The 23,665-nt window shown below is 44.0% G+C and overlaps 1 protein-coding gene across 8 annotated transcripts in view; it reads right to left on the reverse strand.

The window, feature by feature from the left end:
* The window catches only part of ZNF185 (zinc finger protein 185 with LIM domain), an 88,825-nt gene that overhangs the window by 12,556 nt on the left and 52,604 nt on the right, over nucleotides 1-23,665 (reverse strand). For 3 of the 8 annotated variants that reach the window (XM_084813332.1, XM_084813335.1, XM_084813338.1), the window contains 14 exons: nucleotides 23,343-23,426; nucleotides 23,134-23,205; nucleotides 22,091-22,180; nucleotides 20,431-20,538; nucleotides 20,001-20,105; nucleotides 18,007-18,105; nucleotides 17,094-17,189; nucleotides 15,615-15,716; nucleotides 14,452-14,535; nucleotides 6,658-6,753; nucleotides 3,953-4,048; nucleotides 2,103-2,171; nucleotides 406-486; nucleotides 154-256 (listed from right to left, as the gene is read on the reverse strand). In XM_084813332.1, coding sequence (XP_084669458.1) covers nucleotides 154-256; nucleotides 406-486; nucleotides 2,103-2,171; nucleotides 3,953-4,048; nucleotides 6,658-6,753; nucleotides 14,452-14,535; nucleotides 15,615-15,716; nucleotides 17,094-17,189; nucleotides 18,007-18,105; nucleotides 20,001-20,105; nucleotides 20,431-20,538; nucleotides 22,091-22,180; nucleotides 23,134-23,205; nucleotides 23,343-23,426 — 1,285 coding nt within the window. Of the gene's footprint in view, nucleotides 1-153; nucleotides 257-405; nucleotides 487-2,102; nucleotides 2,172-3,952; nucleotides 4,049-6,657; nucleotides 6,754-14,451; nucleotides 14,536-15,614; nucleotides 15,717-17,093; nucleotides 17,193-18,006; nucleotides 18,106-20,000; nucleotides 20,106-20,430; nucleotides 20,539-22,090; nucleotides 22,181-23,133; nucleotides 23,206-23,342; nucleotides 23,427-23,665 lie in introns of all 8 variants that reach the window. The other 5 variants (XM_084813331.1, XM_084813336.1, XM_084813333.1 and 2 more) reach the window with 4 other exon arrangements.

The raw sequence follows: 23,665 nt of genomic DNA on the forward strand, positions 1-23,665 counted from the left end.
CTCACTGTGCCTCATGGTAGGGCCAGGTCTGACTATTACAACTAATTATTCAACCAGGAAATGGATAATATTACTGGAACTAATTTTCCCCTCCCAACTTTCCCTTGCTTTTGAGTTGTTTGCATGCAACATTTAGCAAAAGAGGGCATTTACCCGGAAGCAGTATTCATGGCAGCAGATTTTAAGGTTCTCAATGGTTATCTTTGCACAGTTACGGATTTCACGGCCACAATAAGTGCAGATGTCTTCGGAGGGCCTGAAGAGATAGAGAAGGAGGAAGCCATGAGTTAAGGTGCTGCAAGAAAATTTTACACCATGGTCCCAGCTTCTCCTCAATTCCAGCACTGCCCAAGCTTCTTCTTGTAGAAACATAAAGCAGCCACCAAGGGTGACAAATTGTCCTACCTTTTAGGGGGGGTGCTATTCAGATAACTGCCACTGTTGTAACTTGATTTCTCGAGTTCAGACAGATCAGCCAGGCTGCGACTGGGGGAAAAAAGAGAGAAGGCAAGATTGTTACTGCATACAGGGGAAATACTATAAAAACTCAAACATTACATTACCAAATCGGAAGGAGCATTGCTGAGAAATATAGGCAGATGTGACAGAGGTTGCTTCCACACTCAGGAGTCTTTTAATGCTTCTGAGGAATTGCCTTTCTATAATTAGCTGGAAGCTGAATTAAAATGGAGGTCCCACACAACATTTAATCCAATGCTATATTATCCAACAATGCCCTTCTATAAGCATTACTCACAAATATAGTCCTATTCAGCAAAGGTCCCCTCCAACATTAATTAAAAGTTTCCTGGCAGCACGTTCTGCCCATTTTACTACATCCTGTTGCGCACAGCAGTGGGATTACTAAATGCCCATGAACAGCCCCTCTAAATTGCTCCAGTGTCAGTTTTCCATTCCCGCTATTTCACTATACAGAAAAGGAAATCAGTAATTACAGCTGCACCCCTCACTCTCCGTATGGGCAGAAAGTGCCATTAAGGCTGCAATCCTATCACGTACCTGGAATTAAGTCCCACTGGACTATATTGGACTTACGTCTGAGTAAACATGCATAGGATTGCAATATAAGGCAATTAAGAGAGGCTTAATTCATCACCGATCTCCCAGCCGTGATCAACAAGAAGCAAGAAAATGGGCAAGGACAGGCAAGCAGGAAACTTAATTAAAGGCAGAGGCACCCCGAAAAGCCTCAATAGCATTTTGCCTGTTAACACAGGATAGGCTGGAGCTGCACTTCCATTTTATTCCACACAAAGAAATAAAAACCAGGTCTGAGAGAACATGGGAGAGCAACACAGGAAACACTGGATTGTGATGGGCTGAAATTTTTATCCCACCCTTTTTCCTCCAAGGAACTCAAGGCATTGTACATGATCCTCCTCTTCTTCACAACAACCCTGTGAGGTAGGTTAGGCTGAGAGCCAGTGATTGGCCGAAAATCACCCGGTGAGCTTCATGGCCCAAGTGGGGACTAGAACCCAGATCTCCCGAGTCCGAGTCCAACACTCTATCCACTACTGTCCACACACTGATAGTGTATGAATCCTCTATAAAAAGTGAGGGAACAAAGGATGGCAACTGAAGGGAAAATGAAAATGTGAAAACAACCAGAGAAAGTCAGAGACCTTTACCGATTTCCCATGAGGATGTGTAGTCACTCATAGGATGTTAGATCTCATGAGCAATTCTTTACTTCACCCTCCCTGTATCCATGCCCTTTCTCATCCACTACATCGGTCTTTCCCAATCTGGTGCCCAACAGATGTTTTGGACTTCAACTCCCATCAGCCCTAGCCACATGGCCAATGGTGAGAAATGCTGGGAGTTGTCCAAAACGTCTGCAGGGATTGAGGTTTGGGAAGGCAGCACTACTTCAACAAGTTTAGAGAGCTGTTTTGAGGACCTTCTGCGTATATGGAGCCATAATTTTTCTGGTGCCAAAATGACCACATCAGCAGCAGAACAGAGCCCTGCAGAGATAAATCAAAATAAACACCATCTTGCACATGGATTCATATATAGATAACAATGGCATGAGTTTATGTACCGCAGAGATCCCTTCCACATCTTTGTTCCCTTACCTGTTGTAACGTGGCGAGGAGGAAAACTCAGTGCTGTTGATGGACTCCTTCACAAAGAGGAGGCCTTTGCTACAGAAGTATGGAAAAAGCAAGAGAGAAATTTGCTTCAGATTAAACAGTCCAGAAACTAAAGCCATGGTGGGGTAGTGCTTAGAGCAGGGATGGAGAACCTTCAGGCTTTCAGATGTTGCTGGACTACAGCTCCCATCATGGCCATTGGTCATGCTGGCTGAGGCTGATGGGAGTCGTAGTCCAGCAACATCTGGAGAGCACCAGGTTCCCCAGCTCTGGCTTAGGGTAAAATCCAACGTAAGCCTTACTTAGAATAGACCCAATGAAATGAATGGGACTTAAATTAGTCAAGACTAATTTAAGTCTCATTGATTTCAGTAGCTCTTCTCTAAGTAGGGCTTACATTGGATTTTACGCTTAACGCACAATTCTATGCATGCTTAGACAGAGAAATGGCCTACAGCTCCCAGCATGCCCCAGCCAGCCAAACGTGCATAGGATTGCACCCTGAGCGTGTCAGGCTAGGAGCCAGCGGACCCAGGTTCAGGTTCCTAACTCAGTCATGAAGCTCACTGGAGGGTGGGCGGGTTCACGGGTTCACCCCCCCATGGTTTGAAAGTATGTATGGGGACAGCAGGGGTAATGTGATGCATACACCCTCCGTGCAGGTGTTTGGCAGCAGAGGCAAGGGGCCGAATGCATGTGCATGTTTAGCAGGAGTGTTGAACTTCTTTTAGCCCATTTCAGAGAAGCTCTGGGAGGCCACATTCCAGTGGTGGGTGGGGTGGAAGGCAAAAGGGGTGGGGCAAAGATAGTAAAAAATATTTATTTAATTAATTAATTTCATTTCTATACCACCCAATAGCCCGATAAATCCACCGTGGACTCAAATGAGGCTGGATCCCAAAGAATCCGACCTGCGGAGTCCGCAACGGACTGGCACCACTCACCTCCAGGTCCTTAACTGTTCCCGCAGCTGTCCAGCTTTTGAAAAGGAGCGAGAGGCTAATAGCAGCCACCATTAGCCTATCGCGGGAAAATTACAGCTGTAAATGTATGTAAAGTAAGTGCTTTACAGCTGTAATATTTCTGCTATCACTCCTTTTTGAAAGCCGGAGAGCTGCCCCGCAAACTTCGGCGGCTGTGCCAGGGCTCCGGGGAAATCTATGGGCCCCCAAGTGGCCCAGATTTCCCTGCAATGGACACCCCCCCCCCCAGATATCAGGGGTTTCGCCCATCCCTACCACAAAGTACAACATAAAACAATATAAAATATCCACATATTTGAGTGTAGAGCTCTTACTGCCAGGAACTAAACCGCACAAAAGCTGGGAAACCAAATGATCAGTGGTTGGGGGAAAGGGGGTGGAGCCAGGGGAAGGGCGGGGCCATCTGGGAAGCCTGGAAGGTCAAACCAGGACCCCGGGTGGGCCAGATTTGGCCCATAGGCCTGAAGTTCAACACCCGTATTTTATAGGGTGGAGAGGCCCTGCACATGTAGGGCTCCTCCACACTGCTGCTAAATGTGTAGCTGGTGGAGGGTATAGCCAGCATGCGTGTCATTGGCCATGGGTGAGGTCAGTTGTGGGTGACTCTGCACTACCCCCCTGCCACCCTCTCTCAACCTTACCTACCACACAGGGGTGTTGTGAGGATAAAATGAGGAAGGAGACATGTGTAAGCTGTCTTGAGCTCCTTAGAACAAGAGTTAGAACAAGAATTCTGACAACCACACACTGCCTGTAATGGTCACTGCATTTATTCATGGACTGTGCGATGATTCATGCATCGAGAACCATGGCAATGAAAAAGAGCCTGTTTGCTTTGCCATTCTTTACCTTGATGTGGTGGGGTCTGAGTCATAGCCAGAGGCTGAGGTATTCTTAAGCTGAGAGGAAAGAGCTGCGGTCCTCTCATCCAAACCCCTCAAATTCCTGGCAAGAGAAACGTGGTGAAGAGGGATGCGCATTAAAGATCAGGCATTCAGACAGGTTTTCCTTCATGCTATCTGGGAGTGCCCTGCTGTAGTTGAGCATGACTTGTTTTTATTTATTTTATTTTGTTTTTTATTTTTTATGTATTTATACTCCTGTACTTCTTAATATAATAAAACCTCTAAGCAGTTCAAAGTAAAAGACATATATAATACAATGTAGAAGCAATATACAATTTTTAAAAATTAAAAACATCACAACCAAGCAACAATAAAATGGGCAGCGTCATAGTCCCTTACAGGTCAGGCAAAGTCTGTGTGAGCAAATACAATTTCGAGGTGCCACAGTTTTTGCCTCTCGAACCATATGTGGGAGAGTGTTCTGGAGGGTGGATACCACGACCAAGAAGGCCCACTTAGATGCTATTACCTCACCTGGTGAGATTACAATATTAATCTTAATTAAGCACATTACAATAGTATAATTGTGAGGTTACTAGAGTAGCTATCCAGTAGCTATGTTAGTCCTACACAGAATAGGCCTATTGAAATGAATGAGGCTTAAGTTAGTCAGGATTAACTTAAGTCCCATTCATTTCAATGGGTCTACTTTATGTAGGACTAACATTGGATACTAACCAAGGTCCCAGCTAGAGGCAATGGGTGTTGGTTTGGTTTTTTTCATAAGAGCTTACAAGAATTCACACATTTCTTCATAAACGGGATGGAAAGAACTTGAGTTTAAAAGCCTGGGTTGGGACCCCTGTACATTCAGTCTGTGGCACTGAATTAGGGTCACCACCTCTATTTTCTGACAGGTTCATGGATCATAGATCATAGAATCATAGGGTTGGCAGGGGCCTATAAGACCATCGAGTCCAACCCCGTGCTCAGTGCAGGAAGCCTGATTCCCAGGCAGTGCCCCATCCATGTCCTAACCAGGGCTGACTCTGCTTCTTCATCTTGAACAGCTAAGCTACATGGTAAGCAAGTAGAATATGGTCCTCTCCATGCTGGGATGTTGTGCAGATGGATGAGAATTTTTTGAGTTCACTTTCGATAAGAACTCACCAAAATTCACTAATGTTGTCATAAACAGGATGGAAAGAACTCGAGTTTGTTTTTTGAACTGAATGTGGGTGAAAGTGAAACTGACAGATTTCCCTCTCCCTAGTAGCAAAAGGCACAGGACTACATATACAAGCAAACCATTCCTGGACTCCTGGAATTGTACCATTTGTAACTGTAGGTTGAATGCTTTGTTGTGTAACCAACTCCCTGCGTGTAGAAAACTAGCGCATCACGGAAAAGCCTAGGCTAGGCTAAACCCCTCTCTCTGACCTGCTAGCTTTCCATGGTAGACCAAGATAGTTCTGTGTATGAGACATATTTTTATTTCTGTGGTAGGCTTTATTCTCACTCCTGTTCTGTATTAAGCTGTTGGACTAGGTCGTTATCATTTTATATTCTTATCTTGTATTTACTTAGTGAGACACTATGGTTATTGATCACGGTGATAGTTCATCATATGTTTTTGAATTTGTGTCCATATCTCTTAGTGAGTTTATCTTTTTGCACAAAAATTCGAGTGCATCTTAGTGCACATTTTTCCAAATGTGTGCCATCAGCTGTGAGCATTTTTGAAATGTACACATTTTTCTCCCAATGACTGAAGCATGTTCATGCTCATTTTTCAAAAGGATGCATTCTTCTATACACATTTTTCTCCCAATGACTGAAGCATGTTCATGCTCATTTTTCAAAAGGATGCATTCTTCTATACACATTTTTCTCCCAATGACTGAAGCATGTTCATGCTCATTTTTCAAAAGGATGCATTCTTCTATACACATTTTTCTCCCAATGACTGAAGCATGTTCATGCTCATTTTTCAAAAGGATGCATTCTTCTATACACATTCTTCAAATGCAGGCATTTTTTAAACAACCGTTGTTCCACAAATCACATCACAAGCTCAGAAACATATGGACTTCAACCGTAGATTACATTCGGGTCAGTGTTTGGTTCCATGAGGCGCATACTTGGGTTAATTTAATTCTGGTCAAAAATAAACTGCAAAGAATATATCATGCGTCCCTATTACAAATAAACAAATGAATGGATGATTCACTCTAGCGCCATCTGCAGGATGGTTTCTGATAGAATTCTAGAAGAGGCACCCAGAATATACCTTGGGCTAGACATCGTCTCTTTACTCTAACTTACCTCGCCAGGTAGTTGTGAGGATAACGGGGGGGGGGGGGGGGGGCTATGTAAACTGCCTTGAGCTCTTTGGAGGAAGCTCTATGACAACGATCTTAAGGCTTAGGCGGGTAACATAAAAACAAATAATCTCACTGGAGGCTGATGGAATCAATTTCAGTGGGGCTGCGAATCCATTCCGGGTTTCAGTCAGAACCAACCAGACCTCTAAAGGAGCTATTCAAAGTTGCTGAACCTATTGGGGGGTTAATGTTCAGCACCTCGAATAGCCCTTTAGAGTTCTGGCTGGTTCCAACTGAAACCCAGAATGGATTCACAGCCCCACCAAAATCGGAGCCACCAGCCTCCACTGCCCCTACCCGAGCCTATTAAGAACCCCATCTTTACCTTCTCATCTCTGTATCACAGTTGTCCTTATAGAAGGGTACCCTATGGCTTCTTGGGGAGCCAGTGACTGGTCCGTCTCGGAACGGGTAGTAGGCCCTACGAGGAAGAAACAGCTATTTTAGCAGATCAGAATGTTAACAAAAGGGCAAGAAACATAAGAACAATGGAGATGTTGTCTTTAAAATACAGGAATGGGATTTTTTGAATGCGACACCTGTACTTTGAAAGCTCACCTTGAATATTTCAATGACATTATGAGCCTTTCTATAGACCAGGGGTGCAGAACCTCTTTCAGCCCGAGAGCTGAATTCCACTTCAGAGAAGCTTTTGGAGGCTGCATTCCAGTGGTGGGCAGGCCCAAGGGCAAAGGGGGTGTGGCCAAAGGCAAAAGGGGTGGGCCAAAATACCCACACTTTGTAGCTTAAAGTTCTTGCTGTTGGTAACTAAGCCTTTGGAGAGGTATTTCAACCTTTTAGAATGACGGGAACACTGCTCAAAAGCTGGGAAACCCTTAAACAATTGGTGGCTAGGAGAAAGGGGATATTGTAGGGGAAGGGGATGGGGCCTTATGGGGAACTACAGAGGGCCGGCCTGGAACCCCAGGACTCAGTTTCTGCACCCCTAGACTCTCATTTTGTGCAATGCACAGACTGTTTTTCCCATTCGCGGCGAGTGACCTAGGCACTCCCTTTGCACGTTTATTGAAATTTCCCAGCTTTCAATGTTCTGCATTTAATCCAGAGGGGAGATGCGGTCCTTTCCCCAGCTAGCACCCTCCACTGTAGTTGCAATTGTGCTGTGTGAAAAATTAATTGTGCAAGCGTTACAGGCTCCTATTGTACAGTGCCTGTGACGCTGCCGGTCATGACCGATACACTTCCGCATTGGTCTCCATTATTTTTCAGCCTTTGAAAATCATCATATTTTAGTGTCCCTGGCTGTAGTGTCCCAGTGGAGGAGAGCATATCTATTCTTCCTTTCTTTTTTAATGGGGTGAATACGGCAAGGCTACTTCCTTCCGCTGTAGCAAGACTCCATCATTTCATGAAGTTAATAGAATAATCCTAGGGAAATGGGGGCAGGAGCATCCATAGTAGAGATGTCAGAGAAATCTGTTTGGGGAGTGGAGTTCGATTAGTTTTCCTAGCTTCATCCCCCTGGATTTTGTTTTGGTTCCCTCTCTGGTGTCCAACTCGATTTGCAATGAGTCAGGCCGGTTCGCAGATTTTCTGGCCATTTTGCACATTTCCCCTTGAAGGTTCTGCAATTTGCATCAATTTGTCCATAATTTGCACGAAGTGCACAGAAATCTGTGGAACCTGCACAAAAAATCCACAAAAAAAGTTCCCAGGGTTCAGGGAACAGCCTGCAGCTCAGCTCACAAATGCAAATCAAGCCATACACACCGCGGAACTCCATCAAGTCAAAAAAGAACTGGACATCCCTAATCCATAGCAAATTAACTGACACTTCCTAAACCATGATGGCTCAAACCAGCCAGGGTGGAAGTTGGGGGGCAGGCTTTTCCTCCCTCCCTTTGGTCCTTTTTAAATAATTTTCCTCCCAATTACACCAATGGGTGGGAAAATCAGTACACCAGACCCAGGGCTGGGATATTTTATCCCCCTTTATCAGGGTGTGTTGGTGGAATGAGGGGGCTTTGGATCCTGTAGATCCAACCCCCCCATCCCAAATCTACCTCAACAAGCCCTGGAATGACCCTACTCCACCCTACCACCAGTGAAACACCACCAGCAGGTAGGGATGTCAGAGAAATCTGCAACAGATCCAAATGAGTTTGGATTTCTATCAGTTGCACTTGCGGATTCCACACCACACCGCCTTTTCTGAATTACACAGATCCCAGACCAGTTTTTCATTCTGAGGAGGATTTGCGCAACTGCAGACCAGTTTTTCGTACTGAGGGGGATTTGCGCAACTGCGGACCATTTTTTCGTTCTGGGGGATTTGCGCAACTGCGGACCATTTTTTCGTTCTGGGGGATTTGCGCAACTGCGGACCAGTTTTTCGTTCTGAGGGGAATTTGCGCAACTGCAGACCAGTTTTTCATTCTGGGGGATTTGAGCAATTTCATTCATTTGCAAGTGTGCATTAGTGCAAGTGCACATCTGGAAATGAACGGAATTCTCATACACAACCCCTGTTTCCATCAATGAGTGGACTATCAAATGAAAAAGGCCTGACAATCTGAGAAACACAGACAGAATGGATTTAACAAAATCTGTACATCCCTACTGGCAGTATATCTACGCTGGCCTAACTTTCCATCAGCCGTCTACCTTCTCCTATATGTTCCTGCCTGATTGCTAAGATCATCTTCCAAGGCTCTTCTCTGGTGCCATTGAGAAAAATGGTTTGATGGGTTGCTGCCAGGGAAAGAACCTTCTCTGTAGTGGCCCCCTGTCTTTGGAACACCCTTCCTAAGGAGATCTATCTGGTGTCTTCACTGTATACATTTAGATGCCAGGTCAAAGCCTTCCTCTCCCAAGAGGCATTTAACTACAAACCTGTTGCTCTGGTTATTTACATTCCTGCTGGTTCTTTAATATTTTTAATATTTTCATTTTTGTATTTCTTATTGTGGTTGCTATTTTTTTGCAATGGGGTTAATGCTTGTAAACTGCACTGAGGGCATCTGCCAGTTGGGTGATATATAAATGCAATGGACTAATAAATTAATTAATATATGAATAACTGCCACACTATTGGTGGAGCTCCATGCTGGTGAAGCAGCACTTCTGCAATGCTCTCGTGGATCACGGCCGCCTTTCCCTCCTCTACCTCTTCCATTAAGAAGGATCTCCTGCTTTTCAGTTTTTAATTATCTTTTAATAATGTTGTTAGGGTGCCAAACATCCGAAGCCGACCCGCAAAAACCATTAAAGCATTCCAAACAAAATAAAAGAGAACCCAAACCAAAATGACGGCAAGCCAACCCACATTACAAACACTAGCAAGTCTAAAGCAAGAAAGGGCAGCAATAAATCCCAAGAAAAGCAGCAGTCAAAAATCACAATATAACAGCAGCAGGACAACAATAGAAGAGAAGCAGCCTCAGAAAATCAAAACAAAAATCAGAACCAGCACAAAAAAATCACGTGCTCGCATTTGTGAGTGAGAATAAGGTGAAATGAGCATTGGGGTGGGAAAAGGAGAGCCTTGACAAGCTCAAAAATAGCTCATTTGCCTATTCCTAGGCATGAGAGCAATTTCCATGCTGACCAATCTCACACTGCACCGGTAACCTTCATAAAGTTGGGCAACACGTGGGAACTGCAACAAAATGTTGCAGCAGGGATGTTCCTGTTCAGGATTTCAGCCAGCCATGCCCTCTTCCAGGGTACGCCATTCCCCCTTCCCCTCTCTGCCCCCAGTTTTTTTATTCCCCCACTCAACAGACACTTAGCCTTCTTTGTCCACTGAGCATCAGGGCTGTTTTGAGTCCCCCCGCTCCCCAATTAGGCTCCCTTCCCTGCTAAATATGTGTGTACTTCTGAAAATCTTCCCTAAGCATGACGATGTGTGTAAATGGTGCCATATCAGTGGCCAGACTGCTTGGAATCCTATTTACACTGATGGTTAGTGTGGCATGAGTCCAGACCTTTGAGAAGGCAGCTGCACCAGACCGCTCAGAAGCTATGCCACAGCAGCAATGAAAGAACAGAGTTGTGCAATCCAATCTTTTGCTTGTTTATTCATCGCTAATGTGGAATAGTGGTTATAGTGTTGGATTAGGGGTGGGAAGGTCTGAGTATGAATCCTCACTCAGCCACAAAGCTTACTGGGTGACCTTGTGCCAGGGACATCTCTCAGCTGAACCTACCTCACAAGGAGGTTGTGAGAATTAAAGGGAGAGAACCACACACACTGCCCTAAACTGTATGCATGTGTGTGTGTGTGTGTGTGTGTGTGTGTGTATATATATATATATATATATATATATATATAGAGAGAGAGAGAGAGAGAGAATCAGACAGATTAAGCCCCACCAAATCCAATGTAGTGTATCCTGAGATGCCACTGAAACCCATATTAGAGGCCTGTGCCTGTGTAAGGTGTTGAGGTTGTAACACTGCTGGCAGGCAACTTCAAGGCCTCTGTTGCTCTCCCTTCTTATGGTTCTTAATGTTTGAGCTAGATTTAGACTGGACAGCCCTCAAAGAGGGGACACCTTCCAACAGAGGACTGTAAAGTAGGACCCATGGGCCAAGGAACGACCCAAGACATTTTGCTGCCTGATGCAAAGGACAAGATGGCACCCCTCCCATTCCACGTCCAAAAAGCGCTTGGACTGTCCAATGAATCTGTGTTCAGTGCTGGCAATGGGACTGCATCCTCCACCACACCTTAGAACAGCAGGCTAATTTAGGGAGCACAGAGCAGGTTGCTTGGCACACAGTTCTTTCCTCCAACACCCTGCTGCTGCCTCTCAGCATCTGCTGCCTGAAGCAACTGCCTCGCTCTGCCTAATGGTAGGGCCGGCCCTGCATGGGCCCCTGTTCCCTAGAGATTTCTCGATATGTGTTTGAGTCACTGTTCACTGCCCCTTTACCTTCCACTGTTGAATGCTTGGTTGTTCAGATACGAAGTTATCCCATGACTCATCTCCAACCTGCGGTTGTTGTGTGGTTGGTTGCTCAGATATGATGAAATCCCATGACTAGTTGCTGATCGAATGGCATTGTTAGCATGGAGATCCAGATACCGCAATGTCCTGTGACCACTCTCCAACGCACGGTGGTTGTAAACTGGGTTGTCCAGATAACTTGGCATCCTACAACTGGTCTCAGACATGTCAAACCTACGTCTCTCTCTGAGGAGACTAAAAGAAATCCCAGGTGTCATCATACAGTAAGATCTCTCAGAGGATGACTGTGTTGGCTCTTTGTCATGATTAACTGTCGGAGTAGTTAATCCATAAGCATGGAGAGATTCTGTTCGCCATTGTGATGTGGGAAACAAAATTCTGAAGCACCATGTTTGCTTTGGAGAAAAAATTGTTGTTGCCATGGTCCAAAGCTGAAGTGATACTGAGATGGTCTGCAAGCCCTGGCATATAATAAGCAATGGTGGATAAGGAAGAGGTAAAATTTTCCAGATGTAAAGCAGCTGAGTGGAAAAGAAACCCAGAACAACTGACCGGGCTTTAAGAAACAATGCCAAATAGTTTGCAAAATTGTAAACTATTGTAATGCTAGAGGAACAAGAGTCCAAAGCCAGCCATGGGTGAAGTCCCAAGCATATTTACTTGGGAGCAAATTCAGTAGAAGTTAATGGGTCTCATATCCAAGTAAATGTGTTTGGGTTTGGAATAGATGGATGATAAAAAAAAATAAAGTGTTAAAGCATTTTTTAAAGGAAAAGTACCAGAAAGGAAGGATGCAACACTAAAAATGGCCCCAATCCAGCTATGTCTTATAGAACAAAAATGGGACAGGCGAATCACAACTAACTCAAGTCACATTGCTTTTAATGGTACGGTCAGAAGTAACTTTAGGTGGATTTAGAGCCATGTGTATAATGCATAGAGGGAAGGGAAACCATTGATAGGAATAAAAACAAATAGCCAGAATATCAAATGAGTTACATCTCAAGGAGCATGATCAGTTAAAACAAAAAAGGTGTTTCTTAAAGTCAGACTTCCACTCAGAAATATTTGGCTATTTGAAATGAATTCAGTTTAGCAGGGTGTGAGCTTATACCCAGGGATGCTGAAGGAACTAGTTGAAGAACATGTCAGAGCCCTTAGCATTTATCCTGGAGAATCTAGTGGAAGAGAGATGAAGCCACAAGAGACTGGAGAACGGAAAACAACACACAGTGGGCATGATATAGCCAATCCAAAAACAGGGCCTCGATTCAATCTGCCATTAAATAGCAAAATTAGCTACCAAAATATAGGTTAGATTTTCTGTAAAAAGGCAAGGAGGGCACTAACGAATTAACAAGACATACCTAAAGAGTAATGGCTAGCCATGGTATGCTTATTGTCAATCTACAAAGAAGTGGTGTTCATAAGCCATTTTTGCTGGAAAGGCAGGAGATAAATTTAATAAATAAAATAAGGGTGCAATCCTATGCATGTTTAGACAGAAAAAACATCCTACAACTCCCAGCATTCCCCAGCCAGCATAGCTGGGGAAAGTGATACATTTGGGAAAAGTGCACAGAAAAATATGTCTATAAGGAGAAGTGCGCATGAAAACACATACAACTTTTAATGTCGACTTTTAAAAATAGAATTGGTACAATGATGCAAAATCAAGGTTTGGAGAAATGAGAAACTGAATGGGTCTGAAACTGACAGATTTGCCTGTCCCTGGTCTTGAATGAGCACAGAAGAGGTTTGGAGCCTGAGAGTTTTCCTTGCAGCACCCAAGTCCAGCTCAAAGTACCTGACGAGTTTCCAGTCCTCATGACCTGTCTCCTTGCTGCCAGAAGTTCACTGTTCAGAACATAGGACAGATCTGGCAAGGGGGTGGGGAATACTGGTCACCCCCTTTGTTCTCTGGGGGTCTGAGCTAAGTGGCTAGGTTTGCAGTCATAGAATCATAGAACAGTAGGGTTGGAAGAGGCCTATAAGACCACTGAGTCCAACCCCCAGGTAGTCCTAAACACACTACTAGGGGGTCAGCCCCACTGAACACAGTGGGACTTAGTTTCAAGTAAAACATCCAGATGAGAGCACTGTCAGCTGGATAACTGAGCCTGCAATCCTATACACGCTAACCTGGGAGTAAGTCCTATTGAACTAAGGGGGTCTTACCCTGCCCCCCCCCCCACCAGCCCTGCTCCAATGCATTCCACAAACAGCCTGACACATGGAAAGAATTGGGTAAAGCATGGAAAAATAAAGTGATGGGGTTGGATCAAGATTTAGTCATACTTAGAGTAGACCTAATGAAATCACTGGACTTAAAGCTAGTTACTAACTTAAATCCCATTGATTTTCATAAGTCTACTGTAAGTATGACCCATAAATAATTATGGTCCATTCGCTCTTTGAATCTTTTGATATTGACCTCTACTAGGTGTATTATTATCATTATTATTATTTTAATATTTGCATACCCTCCTCTTAGGTTATGGTCCAATTAATGGATGCTTGGACAGAAATGGAACAATAGAGCTTTTCTGTGTCCATAAGGCCAAGTTTCTGGTAGCTGGTGATTTTAATGCCAGAATTGGACCCAATGACTACATGCTTGAAGCTCAATAACCTGCCCCTCACTGCTAGAGATCAAGGAGAAGAGATCTTTTCCCCAAAAGAATTCAAAAGATTCTCAAATGAACTGTGCCGGCTTTCATTTATTCCACCTGTTGTACAGACTGGACTTACTCATTTTCAATGGTGCAGCTGACCATGATAAACAGAGAGAGTACACTTTGACAAACTCTCCTGGTTCTAGTCTCACTGATGTTTTTGTAGTGGCTAGAATGTCATTTGGGCTTTCTACATAGGTTTTAAAATACACAGCAAACACCAGCCCACTTTTATTGCACTGATCAACCCCTGAGTCCAAGGTCCATCCAACACAGTATTTCCAAATTAAAGATCGAAAACAGCTGTTTCCAGTGATGGGGGAAAGGGTTTTTTCGCCGGCTTCATTTCTCCATGTCAGCGTGCTGATCAAAAACACAGGAGCAGGGATGGGGAGGGGGAAATGACAACCCTACAGGGCACTGTCGAAGGAAGGTGAATTTGTACAGCATCTTTTCAGGCCACCGCTTAGATTGTGAAACTATGAGAAGCAGCCTGCTATGGTTCCTTACCTTCCTGTGTCCGAGTCTGATCTGTGCTCTCCCCGTTGGCTCTCTGGAGTGGCAACACCGCTCTCTGTGGAGAGGGAGCTGGACCTGCCAAAGTAGGGAAGGGGATACAGGCCTTTAAAATACCTATGGGCCAATCCAGACATTACCTCACCCATGCCCCCAGTTCGAGTGATCCATTTGTTTTATGGATTGTTATTTTGCAATAGAAATGACAGACGTGGGAGCCCCGATCTGGATCGGGCCCATAGCAGAGGTGGCAGTGGAAGCATTAAAGTCCCCCATGCTTTAGATCCCCCATGCTTTAGATCCCACCACCATGCTAAGATCCTCATCTGAATTGGGGCTCTGCACCTACTCAGAGTGAAAATGAATGTAAGACATACCTAGCAAATATGTCTAAAGTAATGTCTGTTTGGGGCCTAAGTGGAAGCCAGTTTCCAGCTTTCTACCTGCCCTGGTAGGGCCTGGCCAGGACCTTTTGCTGCCTGAGGTAAAGGAGAAATTCCCCCTGCCCTGCAATCCACATAGAGAAGCCATCTAGATGGGCAATTCAATCTTACTTCAACACTTGTGATGGGACCATGTCATCCACCGTATCTGAGGACAGCAGGCTAGCTTATGAGGCTCAGGACAAGATGTGCATGGTACACACAGCTCTGTCCGCTGCCACCTCACTGACACTGTCCGTCCCACAGCATTTGCTGCCTGAGGCAGCTACCACACTCTGCCCAGTGGTTGAGCCGGCCCTGTTTCCTGGCTAGGGATTGCTCCTACATCCTTTGAGAGCAGAAACGAGATGAACAGGGCCCTCCTTGTGGCCTGCTAAGAGCAAGGAGAACAGGGCTCTGCTCACCCTAAAACTGAAAACACTGCCACTGCTTCCCCTTTCCTCTGCCCCCAAAGACCCAGTTGCTTACTTTGGGGCAGGAGAAGGAAATGGCCAGTGGCAGGCACTCCAAAGGTAATGGCAGACCTTGTTTCCCTGCTGGAAATGGGACTGGAACGACCAATCCCATAATCCCTGACAGGAAACTGACAGTATTTGCCTCATTTCCACCAGTGAGAAGGGTCCTCTAAGGGCTTTCTGTGTGAAAAGCCCACCGTGCTCTACTGGAGTGGTGTGCCCCATCCCAGAAAGAACTGTGGCTGAATCCAGTACTCACCTCACAGTGTCGAGCTCTGATTCATCCCTCTTGGAAGCTCTCAGGAGTTCACACTGGGTTCCAGTGGTACTAAGACTGCTTTCACTGGACCATGAGCCAGACCTGGTCAAGGAAAGACAGTCAACTTTGCAAATCCAGTCCATTTAGATGGTAAGGCTTCTAGACAGGATCTCACTGATATTTTAAGTTTTGTATGGTACATTCATAGGCACTATATCATGGGTGGGGAACTGCTCTGGCCCTGAGGGCCGGATTGCCTCCCAGAACACCCCCATGGGCTGGATGATGACAGAGGCAGGCCCCTCCCTCCCAAAGCTCCACTCCTTCCCTTAGGGATATTGGAGAAATCCGCAACAGATTCAAAGAAGTTCAGATTCCTATGAATCTGACCTGTGGATTCTGCAGCAGACCAGCTTTTTCCAAGCCACATAGATTCTGCAAACTTGCTAATCAGTTTTTCACTGTTGGGAGGGATTTGCGCTAATTCACATTAGCGCATCTGCGCAAGTGTGAAAGTGCACATTAGTACTAATGCACATGTGCGCTGATGCATATTAGCACAAGTAGAATGACATTCAGGTTTTTAAAGAATCCAGTTCTGTCACTGAATGCACAATAGAATGAAAGATGCCTGGCAATCTGCAAAACACAGATAGAACGGATTTAACAAAATCCGTACATCCCTACCTTCCTCTGAAGCCCTGCCTCCAACATCACTACAGTCCATTTGTCCTTGCAAAGAGAGGCACAGAGGCAATAACTTTGTGCCTCTCTGTACACAGAGAAAGGGAATACTTTTCCCTTGTCAATGCTAAAGAAAAGCAACCTTTCTCTAGTGCTGACCACGGGGCAAGGCTGGGGAGTGGGAGCAGGGATATGGCAGACCAGATGAGGAACGCCAAAGGCTGGATCCAGCATGTGGGTCAGAAGTTCCCCATCTCTGCAGTATATATAAAATAATCAGTTGTGGTGATGACAAAGGTTAAACAGAGATATTGAAAAGTGGAGGAGCAAGCTTACAATTAACTTAAGAGTGTGAGTGGTCCCCAGTTCAAATTTCACCACATCTCGCCATGTGGCTTTAGGCAAGCCATTGTTCTCCAAGCTTCAGCATCTTGCACCTGATTTGCAAGAGGGGAATGATATTGCCCTACAAGGTTTTTCTAAGGACAAGTGAGATCATGTCTGGTGTGCTCTGAACCTTCCAAAAGTTCTTTATCAGTGCTAAATATTATTATTAATTCACATATAAGTATTATGAAAGCAAGAATGACTTTTAAGCAATATGTGAAAAACACCCTTGGATTTCCAGTGGTGTCCTAGAGACAGTCTAGCCACATACAAAGAAGCACAAATAAAAGGCAAGATTCAGCAAGGCACCCTGATGTGTAAAATGTCTGGAGAAAGTGGCCCATCAGAGGACCTGCACAAACAACATATAAGCAGCAAAGATGGGACCACTTCTCTCTGCCTCCTTACTTTGCCAGACGAGCCTCCACCTTTTTGTATTCTGTGTCACTTGGACTCTCATATCCCATCTCTTGGGTGGTCTTCTTCTCAAAACTGGAGAAAAATCTGCTAGAAGAGAAAGGGCCAATTTCAATAATATTCGCAAAGAAGGTTGCACAACCTGTTTCCTAATACATGTAGGATGTTATGGGAACATGCTGAGCAGGTTATGGCAGCCAGTTCCTTCAAGATTATGCCTTTGTCTGTAACTTTGTCTGTAACAAAGTTACATGCCTTTATCATGTAACTTTGTCTACAAGTTACTGGATCCATCTTGCATTATGGTAACCTTGGCTTACTGTTCCTAGACAGCTAGGAGGCAGACACAATATATTCTGGTGCCGTTCATTTCTGAGGGAATCTTTTCATGAAATGAACAGATGATTGCAAACATGTTAGTTTCAGCTCAGATTCTAATACAGAAAATTGGAGGGAAAACAAGAAGTATGATCTCTAAGGGAGTGGAAAAATAATATTTGGCATAGAGTATTAATGCGTAATATCTCATATTATTTAAAAAGAGGGAGGGTCAAGTACAAAAAGGGATTCTTTAGTTCAATTGGACAAATGTATTCATTACTGGAAACAAAAGAATAATTATTGGAATGTAGGGCAAGTGGTCTGAAAAGTTATCAAACACCTATAATTGATTATTATACAACTTTGGAAAAAAGAAAGAAAAGTATTGAATGTAGAAAGTACAGTCATTAATTGATTTTATCAAGATTTCCCAATGTTTGGAATGGTATTTTGTGTTAAATGACATTGTCAATAAAATATTTGTATTGTATATAGATATCGTTGATATAGATATAGATATGAAATGGGGCTTTTTTTTCATAAGATAGGGTACTAAGACCAACTTTTCTCTTTTCCTCTGTACCTTTTTGAGTCAAGGTCTTCATCATTGTCAAAGTGGGTGGGCACATTATATCTTGCTCCAGAGAGAGCGTCGGTGTTGTCCCTGGCAAAAGTTCGAGGTCTAGCAGAGACAGTGATATATTTCAGTGTTAGATAAAGAATTACTGCCAGAATTTGCTTGTTTTCCTCTTCCCTCCTTGCCCCCTTTCCCTTCTGTATTGTGTCTATTAGAGTGTAAATTCACAGATCCTGACTGGTGTATTTTTAAAAATATATATATTTGTTGAGGTAGCTAGAAAACTTTATGTGTTTCCATGCAATCAGGAACATGATATTGATTGCATATGTGCACCACAGAATTTACACAGGTCTACCATCCACGTAACATTAATTGCCAGCTTTACTAAAATAAAAAGTGTCATTTTTCTCTTTATTTCTCATCTTTGTCTAACAAGTAACCAGAGTGTTTCACTTAAGGTTGGAGCTGGATCCAGGTAACTTCTGGATTTTATAGCGTAATTGGGGGCTTGTGTAAACTAGAGATGAGCAGAATTCTTGAACCCCAAGATCCATCAACCAGAGCCTGGTGGTAAAGACAAATGCTTAGAATTAAAGTATTTTGTTTTGAGTACCAGAACTGAACGGAGTTCCCAATCTGATCACACAAAAATCCACTCCTGCTTACTCCAACCTTTATTCATTTCTGCAGTACAATTTAGGGCTGGAGGGGAGTCATCGTGTTTCTGCAGTTGTTGAACAATTGGGAGTCAGATATCCTTGCCTAGACTGTAAATCACCCAGAGATCTACCAGTAGATCCAGATCTACCTTGTGCCCAGCGCAGGTGTAAATGACCCTTCCAGCATAGTGCGGGGGTGGACAGAAGTTCTCTTTCAGTAGATCAGGAAGGGTTTCTGATCCCCAACTGCCTAGCAACAGCGATGAGTAAAAAGCTTTTTGCACGCCCTAAATTAGGTTGCTGAAATAGAACCAGTAGTAGATTTTTGTGTGAAAGGGCTTGCCAGCATGGTCCTGGCGCTGACCACAATTTCCTGGGCGGAGCACATGCTCAGTGCTCCCTGTTCCTTGACTCTTAGTGTAAGTCTGCCTGCCTGCACTGCTGCTTTGCACCTGGCAGCAACTGGTGGATCTCAGGGCTCTAGTAAAAGAACAAAGTAGCTCCTGCAAGCCTGAAGTCAGGCCACCACTGGGAGTCCAAGAGCCCAAGGCTTAAGGCTGTGACTAATACAGACTTTATGGCAGCAGTGGAGAACCTGTAGCCCCTTCAGATGCTGTTGGGTTACACATCTCCCAACACATCACTGGGAGTTGCTCTCCAACAAGAGCTGGACAGCCGCAGGTTCCTCCCTGCTGCTCTATGGCTTTAACATCAAGCCAGCAATCTCTCCCTGCATCGAACTTTCCGTAACATCCACTCTGATGAAGAGCCAGAACTCTTCATTGGAGTTAGGGATATCAGAGGAGTCCATCCAAGCAATGCAGCTCACCGAGCTTTCATCATCTCGGTCCCCCCGGATTTCAGCTCGGTTTCCCGCAAGCTGGTGCAACTTGATCTGCATCGAGTCAGGCCAGTTCATGGATTTTTCAGGTTTTTTAATTTACACAAATAGAAATTTGCATAATTTATGCAAATTTTGACTGTAATTGGCATAATTTGCTCAAATTGCAGCCATGATTTTCTATTTATGCAAATAAAAAAATGGAAAAGTTCCTGGATTTTGGGAAAAGTCCCACGGCTCGGCCTGCAAATGTGAGCCAAGTCAGGTGCTTAGCGGGAATCCGTTGAGCCCCCAAAGGGCTGGATTTCACAGTGATGAGATTCTGAGGGATGTCCATCACCTGAGTTGGATAACTGGACAACTCAAAAGCTTGTTCTCTATTTTGTGACATTTTGGCTGGCCCTAATAAATGTATTGTCCAACTGTGGATTTTGAAGTTTTTCTTACAGACCAACGTGGCTGCCTTTGATTTTTGTACATTCACACACAATCCTTACTTTGCTGTGACAGGTTGAGGCTCACAGGATTCTGCAACTCTTGAACCTGGGCTCCTGTACTTGTCTTCTCCAGTGCAGCTTTCCTCTTTGTGATCTGGGGGAAATCTGTCAAAAAAAGACCAGTGAACTTTCTTGTGGTACATGAAGCATCATGCATCTCATTTCCCCAGTGTTAACTTTTCCCCAGAATAAAAAAAAACGGTGTCAGACTAGGACCAAGGGAGACCTGATTCAACTTCCTGATCAGTTTATAAATGTCATTGGGGTTAGAATTTATGTATGCCACCTTGGGAGGGTTTACCCTAGAAGGCAGCTTTTAAATCTTTTAAATGAACTAATTGTAAAACAAAGTAATCATCATCTTTAAAAGTGCACATTGGTCTCTTCCATTATCTCTAGAACCTCCATGTTTTTTCCTACACCCTTTTACCTTGGGAAGCCAACATCTACATCGTGCAGGTATTCTTCAACCTTGGGCCAATGGTACGTCTCAGCTGTGGGGTCAGCATCCCCAGTTCGATAGTGAGAACTGGACCTGCTGAGAAGAGACCAGCAAGACCTTATGAGGAAGCCTGGCCAGATGACCTGTCATCATGACTAGTAGTGGTAATGGTATTGGTCCACAGATCCAACTCCAAAATACAGTGTGGGTCTTCTCAAAACGAATCCAACCAAAACAACAACTGTGCACCATACAGAGTTTACTCAATATACTCAAGGAGTGTATCGAGAGTTTACTCAATATACTTGAGGAGGAAAGAGGAGTGAGTTTCGAGACAATCTGTTTGGGTTAAAAAGTGTTTGATGTTTTGTTGGGTGTGGACAACTGGAGGAATTTTTGGTTATCACTGAAAGCACAGGAGGATCTCGACATGACACCCTCTACTAGAGCCAAACAAAAAGGAAAAAATATTTTTTTTGCCCAAGGTCACTGAACTTCTTCATTCTGTGACTTAGGGCATCTCTACATTGCCTTAAATTCCTGCATTTAAAACAGGGCTTTCTGCTTCCATTTTAAATGCAGAATCATGACGACTCCCTTTTTCACCTGCTTCCTTTCCCCCCACCCCTTTCCCCCTCCTTCTTCTCATATCTGAATCTTCCATTATCTTTCATTGATCTCACTCTTCTTCTTGCCACTTTTACTCTTTTCACGGAGGAAACTCAAGTGGAACACAATGGGGTAATTTGATAGTTCATTATCTGCAATCTATTTAAAAATGGAACAAAGGGCATTTAGTGCAGGAGATGCCCTGGGGGGACACGATGTCATGTAAAGAGCCCACAAACTGCTGTGAAGGAACAATCTCAATCTCAGGATAAAAGCTCTGTGTGAAGAAAGCCTTAATAAATGCAACTCGGCATAGTTAGAAAGGAGTTCTACTGGTATTCTGTAGTTGTGACTGGAATCTGAGATATGAGTTCTGCACTCTTCCCTATGTATTGATGGAATTTTACACACACACACACACACACACACACATCTTTTGTATTCATAAATGTTTTATATACTGAGTAAAGTATATGTACTGTGTATGTACGTATAGTGGGTGTAACATATGCCTGTTATATTGATGTAGATGTCAATAGGGCTTTAGGGATTGAGGAAGCTACATCTAGTGAATAGCATTTAGAAGGGACAGAGTCAGCACGTAGGTTAGGACCATGCATAGATTGATTAATAATAATATGTAACTCTTCTTGTGTTGAATACATTTCTATTTCTTTTATTTTTAACTACAAAATCCCATGTGTTTGTTGGTTTGTCTTATTGCACTACCATTAGTAAAACATATTTCCTTGTTACTTCTCTTGTATTGGGTAGAGGGAACCAATTAGGCATATTGGGTGTCTCTTTAACCCAGAGAGTCAAAGGGACTGAAGCTGTGTGTGTCAGTGTGGACAACTGACCCAGCAGAGGCAGACATCTTGAGGGGGTTTTCTTATCAGTTTCATCAGGTGGAAGCTGGAGAAGGTAGAACCAGGGAAGGAGCATAGCATCACAGTGGGTCTTTGTTTGGGTTGCATTGGTAGTGGTATTACATACACACACACACACACACACACACACACACACGATCTGTTCTTACCTCTGTGGGCTTGCCTCTGGGGAGATGACTATGTGAGGAACTTGAGCTATTTCATTCACTGTTGCACCTTTAGGTTTCCTTGTTTCCCAGCTATGGATGGCAACAGAGCATCTGGTTATTTATTTGTCTGTTTGTTTATTGGAGAGACCTGCAACTTCCTTACTCTTCTCAATTTATTTATTTATTTTATTTATTTCATTTCTATACCACCCAATAGCCAAAGCTTCTCAACCAGTTTTCTGTTACCTCAGGGTGGAGGCATTTCTAAGTCTGGGCCCATGGGCCCCCAAATCTATTTCCCAGGGCCCTGAGTATCCATTGGTGCCAATGCAAGTGTTTTTTTCTTAGCTAAATTGTTATGCAGGGTGCGATTTCCAAAGGGGATTGCAGCTTGGAAGAGAAGGATTGACTCTCCTCTCGGATTCTCCAAATGTCGTCTTATGCTTGCTTCCTGTTAGCGTTTGTGATTGCTGCTCGTTCAGCGCGAATGGGAAAACTGCACAAATCCAGCAGTGATCGAATGTGAAATTTGTGCAAATTTCCCCAAATGTGCACAAATTTCCTAATTTCCACAGCTTTCCTCCATAGACTAAAGTGGGGCTTTCAGTCTGCTGGGGAAATCTGCACAAATTAGGACATGTGTGCAAAACTGAACTGGGGAAAGTTGCACTAATTGGACGCGAGCACATGTCCAGAAATTTGCAAACACTTTTGGCAGACATGGACTCACAAGTGAGTTCGAGGCTTCGAACAGGGCAAGCGTTCATGTTTTGTAAGCAAAACCAAAATTCTCATACTTCCCGAGCTACAACACCTCCCTCCCTCCACAATAAATCTCTACCTGCATGGCAATTAAACTTAGGGGGAAAAAACCCTTGGACAGGGTGTCCGTGATAGGAGGAAGTCAGTTTGACATCTGATGAAGTGGACCATAGACCATGAAAGCTTGTGCCATAATAAATGTTTCAGTCTTCAAGGTGCCACCAGACTCTTTGTTGTTTTTAATCACTGCAGTTATTGCAGAAATCCCTGGGGATGTTTACCTGTCCTCAGAAAAAATGGTACTTCGTGTTTCAGCACTCCATGTGGCCTGGGAATTTCTTTCACTCTTCTCACTGTGGAAATGGAAGCAAGAAAAGTTAAACAGTGTTCCTTTTCTGCTCCTTTCCCCCAGCTAAGCCAGCAGCGTGAACAGCACCACCTCCTTCGCTGCCTCGATATCCGGAGTAAACTAGGGTCACCAGGATTTTACCTTCTCTGTAAAGGAGAAGTTGGGACCTTCGGAGCAGAGTCATCCCAGGAAGCCAAGTTATGTTTCTCCTGATCTGGCTTGTTTCTGGAAGAGGAACAAACACAAAAATAGCCAAGAACGATATTTGGGATTATATTTGGGCACATTACAGTAGAGCAGAGGTGCAGTTTCTCAGGCCAAGAGGCCAAATTGGATCATCCCGGGGTAACAATCTGGCCCTTCAGGGTTTCCCAGATGGCCAAACCAAATCATTCAAAAACTTACCAATAGATCCCAATATACTTTCTGCCCACCCTTGGTATACAGAACCCTGAATATACACG

The sequence above is a fragment of the Heloderma suspectum genome, chromosome 9 (assembly GCF_057233095.1).
Source record: "Heloderma suspectum isolate Gila_16-S chromosome 9, 16-S_ref, whole genome shotgun sequence".
In the NCBI taxonomy this organism is placed as follows: domain Eukaryota; kingdom Metazoa; phylum Chordata; class Lepidosauria; order Squamata; family Helodermatidae; genus Heloderma; species Heloderma suspectum.